The following is a 27,043-nucleotide window of genomic DNA, read 5'->3' on the forward strand; positions in this document are numbered from 1 at the left end:
GAGTCATAAACTACAGACAGGCTGCTGATAAAAGCTGAAGGAGGGAAGGTAATGGTCAAATTAGTCAGACAAAATGGGAAGCATCCCCAGAAGGGGTTATACTTAGTCATATATCTTGAGCGGGTGCTGGAAATGTGCTACCTTCGGAGATGACGTTTCATCCATTAGGAGATGTGACTGTGGAGGACTCCTCCTGCTGTTGATTTAGCGCGCTGGGTCCTCCAGGATAGCTGGGTCCGTGAGAGCCTGGGTTGCAGCTTTGCATCTCGGAGCCTCAGTTTCTCTCCTTGTGAAAGGAGAATGATCGGTCTGAGGGCCCTAAGGCTTCTTTCCCCGTCCAACAGGGAGGAATCCTCGATTTGTCAAACATCCGTTTAAAGGCTTTGGGGTTTCAAATCCTGCTTGATACTGATAAATAGTTAGGAAAACAAAGCGAAAGGACCCCCACGTTGTCTTCCCAGACACACACAGGCACTCCCTGCCTGTCTCTCTTTCTCGCTCCCTCCCTGCTGCCCCCGTCTCCCTCATCCCCTGCCATTAGCAGGACTTTGTCTCCCATCCAAGGAGGCATCTCCAGCCCCCATCCTAGAGCCAGGGCCAGTAACTCAATTATCTGTGCGCAGATAAGGGGGAGGAGGAGGGATCAGTCCACTTCCCCACCAGTCACTGGGAGGGGCGGGGGTCACGGAGCCTGTGGCCCCTCTGTCAGGCCGCCCTGGCCTGCTCCTAGCCAAGGCGAGAAAGGAAAACAAGAAGATGAATCGCTTTGTCTTCTTGGTGGATGTTCTGATGAGACTTTAGAACAACAATGACTAAAAAGGAAACCAGCGTTTGGTAGGGGAGGGGGAGTGGGAGGGGAGGAAGAATGGGAGTTGGCGTTTATTACTATTTTCTTTCTAACAACGTGAAATCATAATACATGACCCACCTCTCACCTTACAGAAAAATTGAAATATGAAAAAAAGAAAACAAAACTTCTCCTGGCTGTACATAGTCCTTCAGGACTCCCTCTGTGGAAAACATAGTACCTTTCACCAAAACACTTTCTTGAAATGAAGCTTCTCGTGATTCAGAGACAGGGGAAATGTTAGTAGGAATCATGCGAGTGGTGGTGAAGATGATGATGGTGATGATCTGTCGGGTAGAATGGGTGGCTTCTTTAGTACTCAAATAATGACACATGGCATAGGGATTAAGAACATGGATTTGGGGTGAAAAGCCAGGCCCAAATACGTTTTATCTGTGCCTCAGTTTTTCTCATCGGTAAAATGGGTTAGTAATAGTTCCTGCATCTCACAGCTGTTTTGAAGATGAAAAGAGGTTGTGCATGGAAAGCTTTTTAAAACAGTGGGTTAACCGTTGTAGGGTTATATATGTGTTGAGTAATGCTGCTACTATTACTGCTGCTAATTTCATTAATTTGGAAGTTATATCAATCCTCCCAGAAACTCTATGAAATAAATAGTGTTATCCCAGTTTTGTAGAGAAAAGAAACTGAGGTTCAGAGAGGTTAAGTAACTTGCCCAAGGTCACACAACTAGAAATAGCAGAGATGGGATTCCTGGTACCTAAGCAGTCTGCACACTAAACTGTGAAGTTATTTCACTTATTAGGCACCCAGCCTACCATCTTCTACGCGAAGAACCCTTTTTTCAAATGATTTCATTTACCCTTCTGTCAACTCCGTTTAGTCAGGATAAGGGTGCCCATTTTAAAAGAACCTGAAAAAAATATATCTAAGTATGTGTATGTATAACTATATTGCTTTGCTCTGTACCTGAAACTAACACTGGAAATCAACTGCACGTCAGTAGAAAACAAAATTAAAAAAAAAAAAAAAAGAGTGCCCATTTTGCGGATGAGGAAACGGAGGCACTGAGATTTTAGGTAAATTGCCCTAAGTCATAGTCAGGTAAATCGGGGAAGACCTTCAATCCCATCCGCCTGCTTCTAAAGTCCATGTCCAGTATCCACATGAACACCCCCCCAAACACACACACACAAAGCAGTAGAGAGCCTCTGTTTTACACTATTTCTGCCTTAGTGCCATTGACTCACAGCAGGAAACATTAGTGATTGCAAATGTCCTTTCTATGCCTTTTTCATAAGTCATGAAAACGATCATTTTCAGTTATCATCCCTCTATATACATTCCACGGCACAGAGGCCATGCCCTCAACATAGGGCCATTTTGTGTTTGGAGCTATATTTTTGTTTTTAACAGCCCACACTCTTATTGGCAGTAATCCCATTGTTTTCTAGCCTAGGAGAAGTTTGACGCTTTTTCCCATTGTCATGGCAATATGTGTTGGTGACTGAGGAGCCTGAGTTCAAAGATCTAGTGGTTGTAATTGCTACCTGGGTCATCTTGGGTATCTCCCATCCTCTCTCTGAGTCTCAGTCTTCTCTTCTGGGAAATGGACGTAATTATAACAGAGTTCTGTTTAGAGGAGGATGGAAATAGCATCCGTAGAGTATCGAGCACAGTGCATGGCAGTTAGTAGATACCCAAGAATGTCAGTTCATGCCACTTCATCTTCCCCTTCCTCACTTCCCATCTCGATGGTGAGGGATGCAAAGGCCACCGATCCGCCCCTGGGGAAAATGGTCCTGCCTGGATCCTACCATCATAAGTGGCTGAGGCCCCTTGATCTCAGTCTCCTCGGCTGTAAAGTCATGGGGGTAGTGGATGAGCTCCCCAGGCCCTTTCAGCCCTGACTTCCAGAATTTAAATCCCAGATCATTATTGTTTTTAAACTGTGCATTTTAAAAGCAATGAGGGCTTGGGGAGGAGAAAGGAATTCCTTTAACCCGGAGGGTCAGAGAGGGTCACAGAGGGGACAAAGGCACAGGGAAGGGAAGCGATGGGGCGGAAGGCAGCCTGAAGATCTGAAGTCCTCAACGGGGAGGTCTGATGGACACATTCAAACACCCTTGAGTCAGCACAGCTTAGGATCAAGCTTGCCATCCAGCCTCAGACCACGGCTTACCACCTCCTTTGGAAGCCCCGGAGGCCTACCCCACAGAGGGGCCAGTCAGGAATGAAAAGAAACAGGATGGCCTCTGGTGCCAGAGGGAGGAGTTCTCATCTTCAGCCTCAGTCAGCCTCCTGACTCTCAGGGAGGGGTGGGGCTCAAAAGGACTTGGAGCTTGCCTGAATTCAAGGAATCAAGATTCAACTTTGATGTGTGCATTTTAAATGCAGCCTGAGACCAAGGCAGGTGAAATCTGGGTAGCCAAGAACAAGGGCTTCTTTGTGACATTTAAAGTGACCAGAAACCTGCCTGCACGTATATGTGCCTTGCTGTGCATCTGTGCAATCAAGACCGAAGCAGCCCAGGAGAGGTGAGAGGCCTGGGGGCAGGGGCCTTTCCTAGCTCCTGGCTCTCTGCTCTTTCCTGGGGACCGTGTTGGGCTGGGAAAGATATTTAATATTCATGAGCTGTGATCTCCACTTGAAGGGAGTGCCCTGGGGGAAATTGAAATATTAAGCAAGTGAGGGATATAGGCCTAATTGTATCCTTCTTTTCTTTTTGGACAGAGAAGTAATGTGCTTAAAATAAAGTGATGGATGGGCAGTCAGGACTATGCGAAACCCCACTGCTCTAAGTCGGCTGTGTGCTCTAGCATGTGCCGTCAGAACCAGGCACAGGATGGTGCGCGCTGGCTGCTGGGTCCCACCTTTCTGTCGGTCCACACGTTTATCCACGCCTGCTTTGTGCTGAGCACTGTGCTAATTGCAAAGGAAATAGTACTGAACGGGGAAGGCCAGGGAGGCCAGGGAAATGACATAAGTAATTATTTAAATGTGATTGTTGTAGATACCACTGAGTGGAAATCCATGAAGGTGCGTAAGTGAAGGACCTCCTTCACACTGAAGGGCCAGGAGAGGCCTCCTCGGAACACAGCATTTAAGCTGAGACTTGAAGGTTGAATGGGAAGTGGACAAATGAGGGAGATGGGGAGCAGGGTAACAGAGTGAGGATTGCAACAAGTTCAGACTATTAAATCCTCGAGGCAGGAAGGAGCTTTTGAGAAGGTGGAAGAAAGTCAGCATGGCCGGGTAGTAGTGAAGGAGGAAGAAAGAAGAGGCTGGACCCGCAGGCTCTAATCCCGCAGGCCCTCAGGACCATGGGGAGGCTGCTGCTTCTGGCATGAAAGGAGGAGAAGGCGAGTCCTGCGTGCACCATCTATACTCGGGGCCAAGTCCTGCCCTGGGCACAGGAGGCTAGGGCAGGCTCGCCTAGGTCAGGGGTCAGAAAACTACTACCCCTGGCCAAACATGACATACTGCGTGTTGGGCAGATCAGGTTGGACTGAAACACACCTGTACCCCTTGGTTTAGATATTTGCAAAGACAGAGTGGAGTAGTTCCCAGAGACCTTGTATGGCCTACAAAATCCAAAATATTTACTATCTGCCTTCCTACAGGAAAAGTTGCTGACCAGCTGCTGGCATGGATGGATGAGTCTATCAGCGGGTGAAAGAACAGCCAATTAGGGAGGTCAGGGCAGATGAGAGAGAGAGGGGTGAGGCTGTCACCTCATCTATCTCGCCTTCGGCCTATAGCAGCGCAGCTGTAATTGTATTCACTCCTCGCTTTTTGTTTGTTGGTTGGTTTACACGTCATTTTCCCTCACCCTTGAAAGAAGTCATCGTGTCCACCCCTGTGCTCCTAGCATCCAGCTAGAGCCAGGCATTGTCTGAGGCGCTGAATCAAGTGGTGCTTCGAAGCAGACAAGAGTGGCCAGAGGGACTCGGACAGTTTCCTGCCTCAAGCTCCAGGCAGCATCCTGGCTCCTCCCTGGGCTGGGGAAGGGGGCACTCTGGCGTTCATTAGGAACCTACCACGTGGTCTCATTTCAAACCCACAACACCCCTGGCAACCAGGCATTCTCATCTCCACTTTCCAGATGACACCACAGAGTCCCTAGCATTTAAGTGACTTTTGAGAAAGTGGCCTCCATTCAATAAATATTTATTGAGCTGGAAAACCAGCACAAGAGGAAACAGACCTTCTGGAGGGTCACATCCTGCGCCAGCAGTCGGCCGCACACACGGCACTTCTGTCTCCTCTGTCCATCTTCACAAGGCTGCAGGGAGGGAGGGGCTGTAACTCCCACGTTACACAATAAGAAACTGAGGCTCAGTGAGATGAAATGACCTGTTTAAAGCAGGCAATTACTAGGTGGCAGAACCAAGATCTGCCCAACTCCAAAACCGGAGGAGCCGGTGCCCGCCCCCAAAATACCGCACCTTCCGAACAAGCAGGAATGATAAGATATGAATGTATTTCCACTTCTCTTCCAGCTCATCTTCTCAAACAATAGCCATAACTGGAGAAAAAGCTCGTTATCAATTAATTGAATGCTTTTCCTCTGTTAACTCCTTTGATTAATTGCGTTGACCGTGTAGATAAGGAAAAAGCACAGAGATGTTAAGTACTTTAACTCAAGGTTCCCTGGAAGGGATTCCAGCCCTAGAAGTCTGGCTCTTAAACCCTCAGGCTGAGCCATTAATTTATGCTACCTCTTGATCATTAAGATTATCTAATATAAAAATGTGCACTCTCAAGAGCTGAACAGCCTCCTAGCAAACAGATAATGAGAACAGTTAACAATGCAAGGTGCAAAGGGAATCTTCACATGACAAAAAGAATGGAGGGTCTCTTTGAGAAATGCTGTCTGAATTGTTTGTTTACAGATCATTAACTACTTAACAGAGGGAGAAACTGAATGCGACTTTTTCTTGGCTGTTACTGATTAAGTACCAAGGAGAAATTAAGATAAAGCAAATCTGAAATTACAATAATTTGTAAGGGACTGGATTTTCCATTTTAATTTGCCAGAAAGAAAGCTGAAATACTGTACGCCGGGTGTCCGCAGCTCCCCTCACAAGGCCTAGGGTTGCCTTCTCTGTCCTGGAGCAGCAGCCACAGGGGTCCTGCAAAGACAGCCGGAAGCAAACACGACCCATCTCACACTAGTTTTTGTCTGTTTTAAGCAACTGCTGCATACAAAGCTCTGTGCTAGGCAGGATGCAGTGGAAAAAGCCCTTCATTGGGGGACTTCAGAGGGCAGTGGTCATTAAAGATGTGCAGGGATTCATGTGAGGGGGCCCCAGGAGGAGCTGGAAAACCCCTGGTGTGGGGTGGTAAGTCTTTGAAAGCTTCCTGGACAGCTGGGCTCAGTAAGTCCAGGTGCAGGGGCTCTATCCTGTAAAGATCCAGAATGAGGGTTCTTTTGTGGGTACTGCGAGTAGGCCAGTCTGGAAACAGCTACCAGGGAAGTCACAAAATGACTGGGTGGGTGGTCATGATCCTATAGCGAGTCGTGGTTTCTGGGCAGAAGCAGGACATGCTAGGAGCAGTGTTTTAAGACCAGCCTCCCCCTAGTGGGATGCTCTTCAGGGGCCCACAGAGTACTCTTGGCAAACTGACCTGAAGAGAAATCAGACTGATTTTGGCTTTCAACGCCAGTCAGAAACCCAGCCCAAATTATCCATAAGCTTGAACTAAACTTGCAACTGCCGCTGGCAGGACCATAATAGGTCCTGGCTGGAGCTGGTTCCTCAGTTCAGGAGTCCAAAACCACGCATTTTAACTCGAGTTCAGCCTCGTTACCAACAAGAGGGCTGCACTGGTGTCTTCAACCCCCTGAATTTCCCATGTGTCTCTGTGCCTTCTGCCAAGAGGACTCCCAGGCAGAGAGGGAGAGTGAGAGAGAGAGGAGAAGCCAGTTGACCTGAGCCAGTGGCACAAGGGAACCACTTCTTGCTCCAGGCTTGGTCCCCAAACATCTTTTCCAACTGTGAAATGGGAGTGATGTTCCTTACTCCACAGGGCAGCCATGATGTATTCTTTCATGAATTTGTGGGTTTGTTCGTCACACATCTGTTGAGCTCCTCTTACGTCAGGGCCATGCTAAGGCACTGAGGATGCCAGATCTGCTGGGACAATTCCTGTTCTTCAGAAAGAGATCCTTAAATATTGATTCTTAAGGTTATTGAAAATAATAATCTAGTTCTTACAAGTAGAGAGTGCTCTGTCCCTGGAAGAGATCAAGCAGAAAATTGTGAATCATCCCTCAGGGAGGCTGTGAAGGGGATTCTAATAGAGTATAATTAAATAGACATACTCCAGTATTTTTCCTCCCTCAACTTACCTGGTTCTTTCTTGAAATTCTGAACTCCCAGAGTCTCTGAAATGTTACTGTTTTCCCAGTTTTCCTTAACCTCTTCGGCCATCCCTACACAGACTTGTTCTGCCTACCTGTTAAATGTTCTTTCTCCGAAAGTCCCATAAAGGGCTTACTTTCTGTTCTACATTCTCCCCCTGAGCCCGTCACTCAAAACTGAAGACTCCAAAACCTCTGTCTTCAGTCTGAGGCCTTTTTCTTGATTCTGTCTAATTATTCCATCTGATGCCCCCCAGGCACTCAGACTCAACACATCTAACACAAGGCTTCCCATGTTCTCCCCAGACCTGCTGCAAGTCCTGTTTTTCTCAATCTCAACCGCTGGTGCCACTAGCCAACCAGACATTTAAACTAGAAGCTTGGGGAGCATGCTTCACTCTTCCCTCTCTGTCATTTCCCACGTCTGGACTGGCTTGCTTGCTTCTCTCACTAGTCCCTGAGCTCCTGGGGTACTGCACCCCAGTTTAATTCGTCTGACTTTTCAGGATTTGGTCCAGGACCTGGCAAATTAATTTGCAGCTCAGTAAATATTAGAATAAATGAGTGAAAGAAGGATGTAAGGATATATTTCTTAAGAGATGATATTTTTCTTTAGGCCCCAAAGTGTGGTAGAGCTTTGCTGGTTTTTAGAGTCAGGCATACCTCAGTTGGAATCACAGCCTTTCCACTTCCTAGCTGTCATCTCGGGCCAGACGTCTCAGTCTGGGTAGCTCGGGATGGTGGTTCCATGACCAGGCTCCGTTGCTTGGTTCAAATCACAGTTCTGCCACAAAAGGGGATGGAGTTACTCTAGTTTCCTCATCTATAAAACGGCAGTATTACAGTGTTGCTCTGCCACAGAGCTAGAAAGCACCTGGGGAATGTTTGCCTAAATTAATGCACCTTTGAGCCTTATTTCACCTTCCTGCAAAGCAGAGCCGGTGGGAATGGTAACCCTTTCTCTATCTCACAGTACCGACCGTGATCATAACTCCTTGACAAGGTCCACATGTTTTAGAGCATTAGCAGAAGGGGTGGGCAGTACCAGTGGCTTTGGCGAACTCTCTGATAACCCCTAAATTGAGCTGCTTTTCAAAACCAAGTCCCACTTTCCACTAGCTTCCTTTCTGGAAGCGAGCCTAATTAACTAGTAGCTGGGAAGGACTGCAGGTAGGCCGCCCCCCAGGCAGAGAATTCAAAAGGAAGTGGAGAACTGTGTAAATAACGCAGCTTTAAGGGGCATTTAAGCCAATGGTCTTTGTTAAGGAAATTGATGGCTTTGTAAGTACTGCCTCTGAAGGGAGTACTTGAGTTGACGGTCCCCCATCTCCCTTCGTAAATTCCCTAATGGACTGTGGGCCTGGAGGCTGGGCCCACGCCTGTTCAATCACTTGCCAACAAAAACTCAGATTCCCCTTTAGAAAAATTAAAAAGGTCTAACCAAAGCATGAGTTACTGAGCCGGCGCCGTTTAGCTGGCACAAGGCAGCACAGACAGATCGCTTCCTTTAGGGAAGGGGAGACCCCTGATCCTTCACAGAATCTCTTTTCATGCTGGACCCCATGCTAGCGTCTTCTGTACAGCCTCTCATTTGCATCCTCCTAACGTCTGGGAAGAGTCATTATCTCACCAGCTGCCGAAGAAGAAACTGGGACTCAGAGATGAAGTGCACTGCTCACAACACCCAGCTAGTTAGTAGAGAACAGGGATGTGACCACAGCGCCATCAGATCCCTGAAGCCCCCGAGTGCCACAGAATCACAGAGCATCGTAGAATCGGATCAGCTTGTCTCATTAGATGCTCCTCACCGTCCACATCCACGCAAAAGACGTGAACCTTGCAGCCTGGGTGGGCGGGAGGGTGTGGATTTTAGAATATTGCTAGTCAGGATTTGATCCTGGGAACCTTAGGTAATCGTGCTGTAGCCTCTGGATGCATCCATTTCCCTGTCTGTTAAGTGGGAATAATAATAGTGTTGCTGTTGGTTAGGTCCTTGTCTCGTTGCAGAAAGAAATCAGAGAAGAGACGGAGGTTAAAAAAAGTGCAGTTGGTGTTTATTAAGGGATAGGTAGTATGCTCTCAAGGGGAGAGCGGACAAGCTCAGGTGAGCAGACTCAGGCGCTGAGTTTCTTTGGCAGGTTTGTTATATAGAGTGTAAAAATGAATGGGTGGAGTATTCATTGGGGAGGGAAGGATTTGGGGGTCTTATTCCCTGATTTCCATCCCAACTCCACCTTCCTGAAGGGAGGGAGGGATTTTTGTCCTTATTTAGTCTGGATTGGAAGTGTCATGGCCCTGGTGCATGGTGGGTACTTATAATCTGCAAGGCTAATTTTATTGAAATGAGGACATCATGAGTGAAAGGTTACATTCTGACACTGGAGATTCCTGCCTTTTCCCAACCTTTCTTTGTTGGCCTCCAGGCCACTTGTCTCCCTAAAATGTGTGATCGCTTATTAGCCCAGAGGTTCCTGCTTTTGTCTGCCTAGGGACTCCTGTTGTTCACACGATGTATGGTCTCCTGCATTTGGCCCCATGCCCCTCCTTTTTGCCCAATTCCTGCCATTTGGCCTGCGTCCCCCTTTCTCTGCTCATATCTTGCTATCTGCCTGCTCTAACAATAGCACCAAACACATAGGGCTCTTGCAGGATTAAATGACATCGCATATTTAAAGACATCTGACATTATGCATGGCATGTACCGGGATCATCCACTAAGCAGATGCTCTTACTGCGTGGTAACTATCATTCTAACTGGAGAAGTAAGAAGATGCTGTGGGAAGACATGAAGAGGGCCAATGAGCCCTCCTAGGGTGGACTGCCAGGGAGGTCTTCCAGAGAGTGCCTGGCTAAATATGGGTAAAGGACGCACGGAGACTAGTCATGGAAAGAGCAGTGTTGGGAATTTGAGGAGGGCTTCTGCACAGGTGGGGAGGTGAGAGGGAATATGGCCCGTTCAGGCGGTGGCTACGGCTTCAGCCTGCCTGGAGCTGAAGCCAGAATGCGTTAGAAAGGAGAAAGCTGCAGAAGCAGTAAGGAACCAGATTATGCCTTGTCAGTTGTCATCAAGCCTCTGTCAGAAAAGTGTTGCATGAATAACTCAGTCCCATCCAAGGTAGCCAATTTCATTTTCAGACCAACCGTCATTTGTTAGAAGAGTTTTCTACTGTGTCCCCTCTGAGCCTTCTCTCCTGCAGGTTAAGCCTCTCCATACCTAATATGAGCATTGCTTAGTGATGGTGCCTACCCTGGGCCCCATTCTCTTGACTGTATCTTAGGTCATCAGTGGTCCAGAACTGGTCTGTCCAGCCATCTCTAGGACCAGAGGAGACTTAATTAACTCTGACCTCTTTTCTGGAATCTGCTGTCTTGTCAGTGACGTAATCCACAGTCTCATGTTCCTGTTTGGGCAGATGCTTTCTGCAGTTGGTAGAAACTGATCTCAGAGTGACCACTACTCCTTGGGACTTTTTTTGAGCATGAATAGTTATGCTGACCCTTATCTTTTATCTCTGATCAGAAACAGCAGTGGTTTTGTTTGATATTTTCAAATCTTCCAGGTTAACTCTCAAGATGGGAGACCAATCCCCCTCCTTCCCTTTCTTTCTTCATTCCTCCTTCTCTTTCTTCCATATTTCCTTCCATCTTTTCTTCTTTCCTTCTTCTCTTCTTTCCTTATTGGGAGGAGAGAGAGAGAGAGACATATACACATTTCTATAAAAACATAATACAGTTCCACAATACAAATCAAAGGATATATAGATTCAGATTAACATAAAATCCTCTCCAGGGAAAGAGGAGTGGCCCATCCATCACGCCAGATAAAGAAAACCTACCTACCTAAGTGCAACACTGCGTGTTGACTGGGCTTTTGCTCTTTAGAGCACTGTAACACATTTCTAAACTTGGAGGTAAAGGAAAGTGTAGCTCGAAGGCCTCATCTTTTTGGTCTTATCTCAACTATACGGCAGAAGGACAGTCTTCAAGGCTGGTCAAACCAATTAAGGATCAGGGTGGGAGGGAATCTCAGGGAGTTGACGTTTTATTTTAGAGAGAACACAACAGCCAAGCCAACTTTGAAGAAGCAATAAAATGTGAGGTAGAAAATCAAACAGACTAGTGGGGTAGAGAGAGACTGGAGTGAAGTTAGCGTGGTCAGAGAAGGCCTCACTAGGCAGTTGATGTTTGAGCTGAGACTGAATGAGTTGGAAAAACCATGTGATAATTTGGGAGATGAGTTCTAGATTGTATTTTAATAATCAGATGCAGAAATAACAAGTTTGAGTATTTTCCAGAACACTATTTTATCTGATCATTACAGCCACTTTCTGTAATGGGTAGGAAAAGTGATATCGTCTTTTTTTTTTTTCAATGGACAAAAAGAACAAAACCCACAATGATGATGTATGTTGCCCAGTACCAAACATAAGTTGGTGACAAAGCTGAATTTCAAATTTTGACTTCCAGTGGTCCCTTGTTCCATCTGCTTTTTGTTATAGTCCCCTTCTGTGTTCTTCAGAAGCGTTCATCTACCCCCTTCTCAATTTTAATTTTGCTGAACACATTTTTCCATCTTTGGACTGAAAAAATGGATTTAATGATGAAAGGGAGAATGCAAAAATCAAGAACCAAATATATTTTGGAACGACTCAAATGAGGGGAATCCAGAACTGTTTGATTTAGCTCTTTCCTCCTATACAAGGGGAAACTGCAGCCCATTCCCTAAATGTCTTGTGCAAAGCCACAGACTGTATTAGTGGACGTCCACTGTAGACGCCAGTTCTCTTCATCAGGCTGCCAATCTTGAGAAAGTGTCCTGTTCTTTCTTCTTTTCTTTTCTCTTTTTTTTTTTCTTTCTTTCATTCTTTCTTCCTCTTTCTCTTGTTCTCTCTTTCTTCCTCTCTTTCCCTTTCTTTTTGGTGTCTGCTGATGAGATTACATTAAAATCACTGACACTCCATTTGTAGTTGACTATCTTTCATCACCTTTTTTTTTAACTGCTTTTTGCAGACTCTCTGCATATGAATGCTTCAGATTGTTTTCCTGCATTTATTATTAGCTTATATCACCCAAAACAAACCTCATTTTGTTATTTCCTGCTCATACTTTTTAAGGCCTTTGGGTCCTAGGTGTCACCCTTTCTCCTGTCCATGCTTAGAATGCCTGTCCTATTTCATGGCCACTGTGTCATTCAGTGAGATACTGAATTTTACCCCCTCTTTCATAATATGATATAGCGTTGGAACCCAAAAGAGACCTAGCTGAAAAATCATTCAGGGCTTTGAACATTCTGCTCTATTGAATGTATTGTCATTTATTAGGATCGCTATCTTTGCTTAGTCTTTATAGGCCATTCAAAAAACTGTACTGAATTCAAGGTGATATAAATATATCTTCAAGTTCCAATTCATAAGACCATTAAATCTCTTTATTAAATTTCAGCCTAGTATGCACCACCTTTTCTATCCAGATATTCTATTTCTTTGCAGATTCAATTAAGAAAGAAAATAAAACAATATTTAGGACAGATGGTGAGGCAGGATGTCTCATGGGAAAAATATAATATTATGGGATGGTTTAGATAGAATTGAATTTTTCCCTGAATATGTGCTTGTATTTATATGATATCACTCTAATTAATATTTTCATTAAAAATTTTTGTATAGTACAATCTACTGAAATAGATTCAAATCAAGTCTGAGACTTCTTCAATACAATGAATAACAGGTATTCTGAAACTCTAGAAGAATTTTGTTAATTCATCATTTAATGAGTACCTGCTATGAGACTGGCATTGTCCTAAGAATTAAGGGTGCAAGTAGAAGAGTGATTGGGGCCAGCCCAGAAAAACCTTACAATCCAAGAACTATCCATATTCACTTACTCAGTCACTCATTCATTCATTTATTCTTAAATATCAGTTACATAATATGGCGAGGCAGTTTTCTTGATCATAAAGAAAGAGGTGCACTTTGAGGAAGGCTTCTGGAAGAGGGGGGAACTGTAATAAATACAGTTTATTTTTAGATAGTAAATAATTCTGTGAAGGAAATAAAATAAGATCATACTCCCTTAAGTGGGTGGAGGAATAAGATGTGAGCTTACTGTAAGTAGGTAGGGTTGTTACTTGAGAAAGTAACTGAGCCCTACATGATGAAAATAAGAGATTGTTTAAAAAAAAAAACAGGAAAAAAAAGTATTTCAGGTAAAGTAAATAGCAAGTTCAAGTTTTCTGGAACAGTAGCAAGTTTGGCTCATTTAAGGAATAGATCCCTTGTTGAATGGATGGCTGTCTGGATGGATGGATGGATGGATGAGGAGATGAATGGATGGCTGTCTGGATGGATGGATGGATGAGGAGATGAATGGAAGGTAGTGAGCAAGAAGGAGAATAGTAGGAGATGGTCAGATAACATGGGGGCTTGTTGGCTGCGATGCAGTCTTTGGATTTTGTTCCATGCCGTATGGGAAGCCACTGAGGAGTTTAAGGTTGGAGAGTGGCCTGATGTAATTTATGTCATTAATTGCTGTCTAGCTTGCTGCTGGAGGAGGGAAGATTGGGAAACAGACATGGAAGAGAGACTGGTTAATTATGCATTGTAATGGTGATGATGGCTTGGATTAGGGTGGTCGTGATGGAGCAAAAGTGGATCTTTTTGGAATATCCTGAGACCAAAGAGTCTACAGGATGTGCACATGGACTTTATGTGGTATTGGAAGGTAGACTGAAAAAAATTGGAGAGATGACTCAGAAGATTTTAGTTTGGCCATTTCTGGGCCATGTTGTCATTTACTAAGATGGGAAAGAAAGGAATGTGGGAAGAAACTATTATTTCTGTATTAGACATGTTGATTTTGTGATGACTTTAAATAGATATTTAAGTAGAGATGTTATTGCAGGCAGCTGGGACCCAGAGAAGAGGTCATAACTAAAGAAATGTTTGAGCCATTGGCACATAGATGCTTTAAATTTTTTATTTAAATATTAGGGCTGGATGAGAGAATGTAGATAGATAAGAAAGGGGGGCCAAGACCTCACCCTGAAAGCTGACAGCATTTAGCAGAGAGTTAGGGAAGCAGAAGACAGCAAACGAGTCTGTGTGGGAAGAGCTGAGAGCCAGCAGGGACTAGGGCAGCATGGTGTCGTGGAATCCAAGGGCATGTACTGCGAGAAGAAAGGAACGGGCTGTTTCTTCACATGGTTCAGGACTCTGACCTTGTAGTTGGTTTTAGTAACATTGAGGTCAGTGGTGACCTTGCCAAGTCTGATTCCTGTGGAGTGGTGAGTACAGCGTCTAGGGCGGAGAGAACTGAAGAGTGAACTGTAGGAGAGAAAGTGGGTAATGTGAGTTTAGATTAACCCTCAGTAAATTTCACTGTGAATCATGGGAAGGGGAATGTGAAGTAAGAGACATGATGGTAAGAAGAAGTGGAGTGAAGGGAGGTTATACTTATTTTTAAAATTTTTAAAATGTATTACTTTTTAAAATTAAAAATCTTACATAGGCAATATCGCTGTTTTGCTGGTTTGGAAGAAGAGAACCATGACTCAGGGAATAGAGGGAAATGGTTTGTGCTGGACAAGTAGTGATACGAAAGAGTGACACGTGAGATTTCTTGGAGCTGAAGATGCTAGAATTAAATCTTGTTGGAAGAGTCGAAGGCAGAGACTAGCCTTTCAGATGGAGGAAGTAAGGGGGCAGGGAGCTCTGGGGCGTGAGTTCTGGGAAGGAACTCCGTGTTTTGGGAGTGGAGGTGTGGTTGGAGATGAGCATAAATGGGCAGGTTGGAGCTAGACTACAGAAGGACTTGAGTGCTAGGTGGGGGAGCTTGAATCTTGCAGGAGTCAATCAAGAATTTCAAGCATGATCAGATTTATGTTTTAGATGAATCACTCATAGGCTGCTTTGTGAGAAGTTGCTGGAGTGGGGAAGACCGAAAGCCATTATGAGAGTGTGGGGAGGGGCAAGTGGACAGAGTGGAGGCTGTCCTCCAAAGGGTGTTCTCCATAAGCGTGGAGTCAGAGGGGTCATTTGAGACTGCATCCAGGTTCACTCTTCTTTTCCTAGTGCTTTTGGTTTGCTAGATGGTGCCTAGTTGTCACAGTGAAATGCAGGAAAGAATTTCTGGCCCAGTTTGGTATGTGGCCAACCCTTGAAGGAACCAGAAACCCACTTCAGCTTCTCAGATTCAGTAGACCTAATCAGCATCTGAAGCTTGTTAGCGGATTCATGGTTCTTTAGAAGCCCTTCACCACCCTGTCTTCTGTACTCTGGATGGGCTGATCTGGTTGAGGAGGTTTAGAACAAACCTTGGTTTGCATAGAATTAAATGAGGTCAGCAATGCCGGTTTGACATGAAGCCTTTAAAAGACAGGCAATGTAAAGTCCAGATATTTCTGTTCCAGAGGAAGCATTTGCCAATATAGCCGCCACCCCCTCGCAAGCTTCCCCTTTAGAAACCTTCGGGGGTTAAGCACTCCATCCAATTTCCCCTGTTCCAAGAAGCTCTTCTTTGGACACAAAGCTTGTGCATTCTTTGGTCTCTTTTTGTTGTTGTTGTTTGGATGAATTGTTAGTGGCATGAAGCTTGTTGTGGTTGGACCCATCCCTAAACAAACAGCTGAACTTAAAAAATACCATTTTTTTCCTGGTGTTTGAAAAAACAGTAATCATTGGACTAAAAGAGAATACCCTAATACCAGTCCTATTCCCTCTACTGGAAATAGAAACAGATGCTAATTTCTCAAAAAATGACTCATCTTCATAATCAAGAAGTTTAAAAAGACAGATAAATCGACCCATCCTTTGAAAGATGGGCTGTCTAAGAAAAGTGTGCATTCAAATTCTTTGTTTCCTCCTTGAGTCCTAAACCAAATCCATCTCCTGTTACTTATAACTCTCATCTCTCCATCTGCAGGTTTTTTTTTTTTTTTTTTTTTTTTTTCCCTCAATGAGCTGTTGACTTAGTAACTCCAATAGCTTCTCAGGCTTGTTACACTTAGCCATATGGGGCTGTTGTGAAACGTGAAATCAGACATTCCCCAAAGTAATACTGAAACTTAGTAAAAGATAACAAACTATTTTGTTGCCAGAATTACATACTGAAAACCCGATCTAATAAGGTGGCGTGGCACAGTAGAAAAGGCATTGCATTAGGGGTTTAAGAACCAAAGTTCTAGCCTTGTCTCTACTGGAAAATTTCTTTACAGCTTTCAGCAAATTACTTCAACTTTACAAACCTCAGTTTTCCTGAGTGTAAAGTGAAATAACAGCATTCAGCTCCAGGGTCGTCAGCATCATGATCGTCACCATCATAGACCATTTACTGATCACCTGTTATGTATTAAATGCTTTACCTACATTGATCACTGGACTGTAAGTTCCCTTTGGTAAAGGTCACGGATTATTTGTTTACCACGCTATGCTTACAGTTTGTTATGACATCTGACACACAGGAGCAGCTAAGTAAATATTTTTGCTTGTTTCCTAATTGCATTTATTATTAAATAAATTTTGAGCATCAAAATAGACACTCAATCCTTCAACCGTTTTTAGATGAGGAAACCAAAGTTTAGAAATTCTAAATTATTTGCCAAAAGCTAAATAAATAGTAAATGGCACATGTGAGAAGCAAAATCAAGACTTACACTCTACCACCTCTAAGGGTGTAAAAAACACAGGTTTTCCTGTTCAGAAAAATCTTTAATGTCTCCCCATTTCTAAAAGGTAAAATTCAAATACCTGGACATAGCATTGCAGTCCTTCCTCAGCCTGGCCTCAGGTCAGTGGGTCAGTTTATCAGTTCTAGGACGCGCTGCATTCCCTTAACTCTCACTTGCCAGCCGGGTTACTCGTTTGTACACGCAGCTATTGGCTGAGGCTCATCCATCTGTCATACTCTGTCCTCCATGCACTCAAATCCTTTTCTTCCTCCAAGACACTGCCCTGAAAAACATCTTCTCAAGGAAACTTCCTTCATTTTCCCAAGCAGTCTTGATTCCCCCTGCAGGGAAGGAGCTTGACCTGATCGATCAGTGTAGCCCCAGAAATCAGCACAGACACAGAGCAGATAGTGAGTAAATATTGGTCAAATGAATGGATCATCTTTTCCCGTTCCCATCTGGGAGTTAGCTGGAGATGATTATGTCCCCATTCCTAAAATCTCCAGGAAGTTTTGGCACCTCTTATGCGTTGCCCATTCAGTGCTGAAATGGTTGCAAATGAATTACTGGGTTCTTTTTCCCAGATGGGTATTATGAAGATGTTTGAAGATATAGAAAACAAACTTATCATTACTAGGAGGGGAAAGGGGTGGGAAGGTATGAATTGGGAGTTTGAGATTTGCAGATACTAACTACCATATATAAAACAGGTAAACAACAAGTTTATACTGTGTAACACAGGAAACTATATTCAATATCTTGTAGTAACCTATAATGAAGAAGAATATGAAAATGAATATATGTACGTATATGTATGACTAAACTATTATGCTGTACGCCAGAAATTGAGCCAACATTGTAAACTGACTATACATCAATTGAAAAAAAAAAAAAAGATGTTTGTCTCATAACCACTTGGGGGTTTGTTTTAGAACAATGACAATCAATCCCAAAGTCTGAAGAAGTTTTATCATGAAACTGGTAAATCTTGTAGGCAAAAACATGGCATTGTGCTGGAAAAAGGTGCCTCTGTACTGAAGGAGTGAGTATGGTTTGTAGTACGATTGTGGTATGGCCAGTAATCACAGTAAAAAAAAAAAAAAAGTTTACCTCCACCTGGTTAGTTCAGACTTTGCAGAATCTGGTAATAATTGAAATTAAATAGAAGGCATTTGCTAGCTTGACTTTGTCATTCATCCATTTGTTTACTCCTCAGCCACTTATCAGGCACGTCCTTCACTCTTAAGTGCTATGAACTGGGAATACAGACAGGAAGGAAATAGCGGTTGTGCATCCAGGGATCTGCCCCACCTGGGGACTGACCCACAGGCAGGCTGGAAAAAGCTGGTAAAATCTGGGAGTTGTGGGAACACAGACGAAGGACACTTAACCCAGCTAGGAGCCAGGCAAAGAGCATAAATGGGAGAGAAAACTTGCTAGGGAAAACACTTTGAGCTAATCTTGAGGAACTAGTGGGAGTTAGTAAAATGAACAGTGAGAAATACCTCCTGGGCAGAGGGAACAACCCTTGTTAGGGCACAGAAGAATGAAATGGTATGGCTGGTTTGGAAAACTGCAGGAAGAGGCCAGTCTGTGGAGGGTCCTCTGTGCCATGCAAGGGAAGACGACCTTCTGTAAGCAGCTGGCATCTATCAAAGACTTACGTGTGAACACGGGACGGTCAGATATGTATCGGGGGTAGACAACTCATGGCCCAGATTTCCTAAATTATCCCACTATCCTGGCAAATACATGTTACCTCAGGCCTTGTATGAAGAACATGTGAGCTGAAGTTCATTTTTGCAGTGACCAATAACTTGTGGCTCTGTCTTCAAAGCACTTAAAGTGGCTAGAAGAGTCAGTGTGAGGGCAGCCCGTCCTGGTGGAAACCATCCCTGAGATCTTGTACTGAGCCGACAGGAGTGATTTAAGTTTCTCCTTCTTCCAGCCATGAGCTCTCTAGCTCTCTCTCACTCAGTCACCTCAAGAATTCCAGTGGTATCACAAATTACCAAAGTTTGTAATCAGGCTAAGTTAATTAGTGGCCCCCAGTTGGGTAGAAATAGTTCTACTATAAATAATTCTTTCCTTTAGGTTGTTGCTTTTACCCCCCTTTTTGCTGGTTTACTTGGTTCCTTGCTATTTATATTGAAAATAACCTGTGCGCTGTCTTCAGTCATTTTTCTCCTTGAAGAGTCCTTAGGATCTAGGTCTGGGTACATCAAAGTAGAAATCTAATAGAGAAGCCTTCTCCTCCAACCCCTGCCTCATCCCACCACTGCCCTTGTTGCTAATGAGCCCTGTGCCCCTAAGACTCATGTCCCTGTCCCATCCCCAAGTCTGTTACGCTGTTTGATCATACCCAGCGCTTCACTGAGGCAGTCTAAAAGGTAACCTTGTTTGCATCTTAAGGATGGGGAGACTGAGGCGCAGTGAGCTGAGATAACCTGCCCAGGCTTACCCACTAATCACGGACAAATAAGGAGTTTGAATGAATCCAGGGTTTCTGACTTCAGGGATGAGAACGCTTAACGATAGCTCCTACGCCAGCCTTTGCTTGTAATTTAAAGTAAACCTGTCTCACCACCCTGAGGTGTGGCTTTCCAAGCTTTTGAATCGGGATGACAATCCCTGCTCATCTCCAGTCGTGTCCTCCGGACCTGCTGCAGGAGAGCCGAGGCATGGGATTCCATCCTGATGCTCCCAGACAGATGGCACTTGGCAGTTAAGTCAATGAGAAGCGGCTGTCCACTTACCCAGGGTCCATCTGCCTTGGGCTCTCGGAGATGAGCTCATTTCTTCCAAAAGGAAAAGAAGGTCTCTGGCAATTGAAAGCTCACGCAGGGAAGACGGACTTGGCAGTGTCTCCCCACCCACATCGAGTCCCCTAGCTGGATGGAACAGACTTGTAACTGTGTCACTGCCTGAAAGGGAGTGGATATGAAATGAGGAGTTCCCTTCTGTCAGGGGAGGACAGGGCTGAGATGGAGAAATCAGACTGCCCCGTGCAATTCCACTGGAAGCCAGTCACCACCGGTGTCTCAGCCCTGCTCCCTTTACCCCAAGACCCAGTCTAAAGAAATCTTTCAAAAGGTACAGAGTCTCAACTCTGTTTGGACAAGAGAATGTGCCTCACAGGTGCTGAATTTTCCTTGTTCATTCATTCATTCAACACATACTGGTTTTCACAGTACCCCCTCCTAATGGGCCGTATTATCATCAACGCCACCTAGCTATTACGTGGAAGGCAGGTGTCAGGGCCCTCATTTTGACCTTGGTATTGACTTCAAATGCTTTCCCCTACAACCTGCTCAGCCCCCAGCATAAAGTGTTCGAGGAGCACCGAGTAAATGGGTGTGATGAGAACAGGGAGGCTGGTTTTGTCTTAGTGTTTTGTTGCTGCCGCCTTTGTTTTTCCTGGCTGCACATTTGTATTCTGTTCCTCTCCCTGCTTTCCTCAGTGCTTGGGGCCTGGGGGTAGAGAGGGAGAGAGAATTCCCCAGATGAAGACTGGCAGATGCCGCTGTAGGGCCCCTGGTCTCCCTAGTAGCAAGAGAAACTGAATAGAAGAGTGCAGGGATGTTATTCCAAGAAAAGGGACTCACGGTAGCTTTGTCAGCAGAACCGTCAGGGAGAAAACAGTTCTCCTTCCCTTTCTCTCTCTCTCTCTCTCTCCCTCCCTCCCCCCTCCCCCTCTCTCTTCCCGTCCCTCCCTCTCTGTCTCCCCCTCCCTCCACTTTAGCTCTACTCCCTATCTCTCTTTTCACTCTGCTTCTGCCCATCTGTACAGCAAGTATCTTATATACCTTGTACAATTGCCTAAGTCCGTATTTACCTCCCTGTGTCCACCTCGACCTCTACCTGTCCACCTGAACCGCCAGGTTCCGCTGGCTCTAAGCAGACAGATAGACTGAGGTCTTAAACATAATCAGGAAGAAACCAGCCTTCATATGAGCTCAGTTCCAGCCCTAATTCCTGCCCTCTCTGAGGTCTTTTGGATGAGATGAATTAACTTATCCTGGAGAACAGATCGTATGTGATCTGACGATCATCTTACCCTTTTTGTCTTCATGTTGGAGGCGAAGAAAGGTGGCACCAAAGAGTCAGGAGACCCCATGATCTTATCCTGAAGAGGATGGTGCCTTCATCATTCTGTCGATATGGTGTGTTGTGGGGGAGATCTATCTGCTAGATACAAGAAGGCCAGGTTCCTCCTTCTAGCCCCGCCACCAACTCTCTGTTATCTGGAAACAGACCCGACCTCCTATGGCTCTCAATGTTCCACTAGATAAAATGGGATTATACACCTCATCGAATGGAATCACTGCAACAATGCTATGTAAATATTGTCTCCTTTTTTTTTTTTTTTTTTTGAATGAGGGAAATGAAGTTTAGAAAGATTAGGTTATTTTGTTCAAGCCCTGTACCACTCGTGTACGACAGAGTTGGGATTTGAATCTCGCCTGATGCCAAAATCTATGCCCTTTGCAAATCCCTTTATTGGGTTTCTAAAGAGTCAAGTGTGGATTGATGGCTGGTCACTCTCGGACTGGGCCTACGTTTTACTGTAGGTAAGTTGGCCACAGTCGCCATGAAGGTGGAGCTACTGAGAAAGCCTGTGTTCTTTCCAAACTTGAGCTGCCAGGCAGGCTACTGATCACTGGAGTCCTCAGCTGGCTCAAACTCATCCTTAAATAATTGAAATATAATGAATTGACTTATTCTGGCTCTTTTGATAATATTTTACTATGTAAACTGTTTGCAGAAATAAACACGGGATTTTGGAGCTTGGAAGGGGCCCCTGAAATCAATGGCTCCTTTTTTCAGATAGTCAGCATCGTTGAAATCCAAGTCTTATTTCTACTTGACCCAGGCTCTTTCTGTTTGGGGAAATACTGCTTGAAAGTGTTTCAAGTGAGTACTAATTTTTACAAGCTGGTCCAATTCAGCCACTTAGGAATAAATCGAACCCTTAGGAGAAGAGCACTTTTTCTCTTGACTATTGTTTTAGAATGTAGGAAGCACATTTATGTCCATTTCTTATGAAAGTTCTGTGGGTGTCTTGAGAGGTTGCCCTGGCTAGGATGATGATTTCTGTATCAACGGAGAAGATAATTGTGCAAAAGCTCCATAGCTAATATTAGGGACAGAAGCCAAACCCTGGTTGGAAATGGAGCTTCACTCCATTATTCCGGAGTGAATAGGGCAAGGATGTCCTAGGTCGAGCAGTATCCTCGGGGTGATTGCACGTTCTGCGATATTTAGATTTTCTCGGGATGTGTGCCGATTGCCTGGACAGAGTTTTACTAGCATCTCTCTCACTCTCAAAGTGCACTATTTGGATGATAAATTATAAGGTCGCTCCAAAACCCTGGATAGGACCTGGATTTCAAGGAGCTCACAGCCTTTCGAAGGAGCTGCTATCATGTAAACGTGATGGCAGCGCAGTGTGATAGGTGTTCAGATGGGGATCTTTATAAAATAGGAACCCACGCAGGAGAGGGTATTTTGCTTTTCCTAGAAGAGCTAGGAAAGCAGCACAGAATACCTGACATTCGAGTTATGAAAAGACAGGCAGGGTGATCTCTTTTGGGTGGCTACATCCAGATGTCTCCTTGCATGGTTTTTATAGTAAAACAAGAAACATGTCCTGTAAAGTTCCTACCTACATAGAAGGCATCCAGCTTGCTCTGTGCTTCTGTGATTTTTGTTCTTGCAGCTGTGTGAGAACCATTGCAGCCAGCTGCAGCTGTAAATTGTCCCAGGCAGAATTCCTCTCTGGGATATGAGTTACATGGGAGCTTGAGAACTCACTTGGCCTTTAACTGAAACACCTAAGATATCCAACAAGTGCTTAGAAGCTCAGCGCCTTGGACAGGAAGGGCTCCCGGAGTCTCATTAGTCTAACCCCCTTTATGACGATGCAGCCCAGAGAGGGAAAGAGATTTGTCTAAAGTAACAGAGCAATTTAGTTACAGACCTGGGAGTGCAGCTAGGGTCTCCCGTAAGGTTCACTCTTCATGTGAAACTATAATCTTCTTTACAGGTAAATAAACCTCAGTTTTCAGCTTTGTGAAGTTCTGTGGTGTCAGATAGCGTACCCAGAACTTGGAAAGTGAAATCTTTGAGTTTGCAACCAGGACCTGGCATGCACACACTGCATGCACACACCTTGGGCAAATTATTAAAGACCTGCAGGATCTTAGTTTCCTAATCTGGAAGACTAAAGTAATAATTTAAATGGTAACATCTTCCTCACAAAGTTGCTGTGGGGTGCACTTGGGATAATGAAGGTGAAAGTGTTAACTTAGTATGTGTCTGTCTGTAGTCACGTAATACAAGATCTATCCCATTAAAAAAAATGTTAAGTGTACATACAGTTTTGCTACCTATAATCACAGCGTAGTACAGCAGATCTCTAGAACTTACTCATCTTGCATAACTGAGGCTTGATACCCACTGAACTGCAACTCTCACATCTCGAGCATGCTCCCCTCCTCTCAGCCCTTGACAACTACCATTCTACTGTCTCGTCTGTGAGTTTAATTGTCTTGTATACATCATACAAGTGGAATCCTACAATATTTGTCCTTGTGTGACTAGCTTATTTAATGTCATTAATGTCCTCCAGATCCATCCATGTTGTCTCATACAGCAAGATTTCCTTCTTTGTAAAGACTGAATGATTGTCAGCTGTGACTGCCAGTGATAGGTTTGATGGGGATGATCTGCTGATTCCATAGCTGCTGATGATAGATGAGGCCAAAGAACAAAGACTAATCTGTTCCCTCTCTTTTCTGTCTGTCTGCTGCAGATGAACCCAGCCGGTGCTATTTCCATGATGGTGATGGGGTATGTGAGGAGTTTGAACAAAAAACCAGCATCAAGGACTGTGGTGTCTACACGCCCCAGGGGTTCCTGGATCAGTGGGCATCCAATGCTTCCGTATCGCATCAAGACCAGCAGTGCCCAGGCTGGGTCATCATCGGCCAACCAGCAGCATCCCAGGTAAGCTCCCCGCCGTGTGTGATGTTTCCTGCAGACATTCTGAATCTCTGCTCTGCCCCGAAGGTGGCCCGTCGCAACGGGCAGTGTCATCGGACATGGCCACTGGACCATATCTCTAACCAAATGTACTTGTAAGGTCTCATAAATACTGTTTGTCAGAGATTGGACATGACTGGAATGATTAAGGGCAAGAAATATCAGTGATGTTTCTGTAATGTGATGGCAGTGATGAGCATCCTCCTGTTTCCTTACCCATTGTAATTCGTATTTGGGGAAGGTGCTCCATTTTGGATATACCACTGGAATTCAGTGGGGTAGGAACAGATTCTTCTGGAGAAGTCTCACTCTGGGCAGGGAGGGTGTCAAGTTGGTGCTGCTTGAACACTCTCCTGTGAATTAACGGTATCCCTGCCATGATGAATTTGCTGTGTCTCCTGTGACTTAACGGTATCTCTGCCATGATGAGTTTGCTGTGTGGCTTCGGACTAGTCTTCCACCTCTCTGGGCCCCATTTTCCTCATCCTTAGATTAGAGGGTGGTTGAGCTGGGTGATCTCCAAGGACTTTCCCAACCCTAAGAAGCTGTGACTCATTCCTCAGTCCCTTAATGCACTATTTATGTTCCAGAGTTCTTCCCCCAAGGAACTGTCAGCTTAGTTGAGGGAGCAAGAGTGCTGGGGCCACCAGAGCTTATGTGATTCTCGGGATGGCCCTGCTGTCCCCAGAGCCCCCTTTCCAATTATCCTGCTGAGCAAGCACCTGCCTTCTTCCGAGACTCCCATTTCCCAGAGACACGACTCAGTGCTTCCTGCTGCCTGGCCCGGTAGCCATTCCTGAGGTGGGCCTGCCTCCCGGCCTGGCAGGTGAGCCGTTAGCCATTCCGGTCTAGTATCGCTTCCCAGACTCAGGGTCAAGGGAGGGGAAGCCTGGTTTCTAGGTGAAAGAGAGTTGGGACCTCCTCCTGCAGCCCAGTGAAAATCACTGGATGAGGTACAAGACGAATCTGACTTCATTTGTAAGTTGTAGTGCTTGTTTGATTATTTTTTCGTTTATCTGATTGTGTTTACATGCATTAGATGCTTTATTTATTCATTCGTGTTTGTTTCTGACTGCCTCGCGGAGAATGGAGAGGAATGGCAGCTTCTCGTGTGCAGTGCCAGCTTGGTGCAGGAGTGAAGGAAAGAATGAATGGATAAATGAATGCTTGTCTGGGGCCCGTCCTGCCCCGTGCCGCCTCTGTGCTTGCTGCGTTCATCTTTGGTTACACCCGTGCTCTGAACTCTAATTATCTGGTGATGTGTCTGGCTTCCCCATTAGGCTGCTAGTTTTTTTAAAAACAGATTTGAGGTTTTCTTCATCTCTGTGTCCCCATGACTAGACGTTCAGGAGATGTGTATTTAATTGACCACACACACACACGCACACACACAACAGGCAAGTGAACAACACTAAGAGAAAATGCCCAAGTCACCTGTCACACAGTGTCCTGCTTCAGGAACAGGAGGGCCCCAAGCCACAGGACCAGGAATTCCAAATTCATCGCTGGCATCTAGTTCCTAGAAATGTTTAAAAAAACATCATTGAAACAAGGATATTATTAACGCACTCAGAATCTCGCATGAGCGAGAGTCGAGGTAGCAGCTGGGCTTCAAAAACCACTCAAAGGTTATTGCTACTAATGTGAGAAAAGGAGAGAAAGAATTTTCCAATCTTAGCATTTGAAAAGAGACTTCGTAGAGCAATTACTCCAATCTCTTAAGGTGGGGGCTGTCAGGAATCATGGGTGATTATCTCTTCCTAAACAAAAATCCAATTTAAAAAATCATTATAAATACTAGCGCTTCGATCTACAAAGAGGAGATGAGGAAACAAAATCATCCTATTGAATTATTCATTGTAACCAATTTTATTTTAATGAAATCGACTAGGTTCCATTACTCTGGGCTTGGACATAATCTTTGTTACAAGGAGACTTCAGCTGTAACTAAATTTGCCGTAATGAGATCAGCTCACTGGAGAATACAGGGTCAGGGGAGGGATGTGTGTGCAGTCTGGGTGCAGGGCCGGGCAGGGTGGCCTGGAGGCCGGCAGAACAAAAGTCCCCCCCCCCATTCCCCATCTGAAAGCAAATACCTAGAAGTCATTTACACATCGCCCCCCATCATGCACAGGCGGACATGTGCGTACACACACGCACACCCCGTCACCACCACACACACACAACCTGCATAATTCTGTGTAAAGGCTCCTCCTGGAGTGTAAACATAGCTCCTTTCTGACAACAGAGAGGAGGAGGAAGTCTAACCGTGGCCCTCATTACCTTGTGTGGTGATTAGAGGAGGCTGGTAGTTAATTTTCACCCTGTCAGGACCTCCGGTGAAGAGGTTGATGGCTTGAGAGAGGGAGCTGGGAGGTTCTTAGATGCACCACGTGCCCCTCACCTTCTCCCAGTGCAATTATACACTTCTCCTCCTCCTCCCGTAAACCTTCTGTCTCTTTCACACACACACAGGTGCACACACGTGCACACACACACAGGGACATCCTACAGGAACTCGCTGTACAGGAACAATGGTCCAGAGAGTGGGTACTAAAGCACAGAGAGGGGAGTCGGGGAGGGAACCGGTGGTTGCCAAGGTCCAGCAGCCACCGCACTGGACCCTCATACACACTTCTTAGTCAACCATTCTTCAAGGAAAGAGTCTTTACCTACCTTGGAGAAACTAGGAGGTGGAGTGGTCTCCCCAAAGTCACCCAGCCTAGAGTGGGAAGTCTAGGCTTGAAAGGATCTCATGGAAGATGGTAGTGGGAGCCTGGGACTATGTCGTCCTATCAAAGAGCTGGAAATAACCAGATTCCTACAAAACATCACCGTGAAACAAGCAGGAAGAATGGTGGATGGACGGCGTTTAGCGGTGGTGTGACTTCCCGTGCACACTCCGTGAGGGGCTGGAGTTCTCCTGCAGCCTCCAGGCGGTCCTGCTTCCTGTCTAGGTGGCCCTGCTCCTTGGTCCCCTGGTATTCACTGGGACACTCCGTTAACTTGGGGAGTGATGAAATCACCACGGTGATGTCCAGTTCCTCTTTACAAAGCAGTTTTGTCCTACTCTCTGCCTTCCCCTGATGCTGTAAATATGACAGATACAGGTGCTTATTGGAGAGTTATGTGCCTAAATCTGTGCTGGAGCCCACGAAAG

The 27,043-nt window shown here is 45.1% G+C and overlaps 1 protein-coding gene across 1 annotated transcript in view; it reads left to right on the plus strand.

Annotated features, from left to right (window-relative positions):
• PAPPA (pappalysin 1) overlaps positions 1–27,043 on the plus strand; it is a 230,323-nt gene that overhangs the window by 114,624 nt on the left and 88,656 nt on the right. The window contains exon 10 of the mRNA XM_074362102.1: positions 23,654–23,847. Within this exon, the coding sequence (XP_074218203.1) occupies positions 23,654–23,847 (194 nt within the window). The remainder of the gene's footprint in view (positions 1–23,653; positions 23,848–27,043) is intronic.

Source organism: Camelus bactrianus, chromosome 4 (genome assembly GCF_048773025.1).
Source record: "Camelus bactrianus isolate YW-2024 breed Bactrian camel chromosome 4, ASM4877302v1, whole genome shotgun sequence".
In the NCBI taxonomy this organism is placed as follows: domain Eukaryota; kingdom Metazoa; phylum Chordata; class Mammalia; order Artiodactyla; family Camelidae; genus Camelus; species Camelus bactrianus.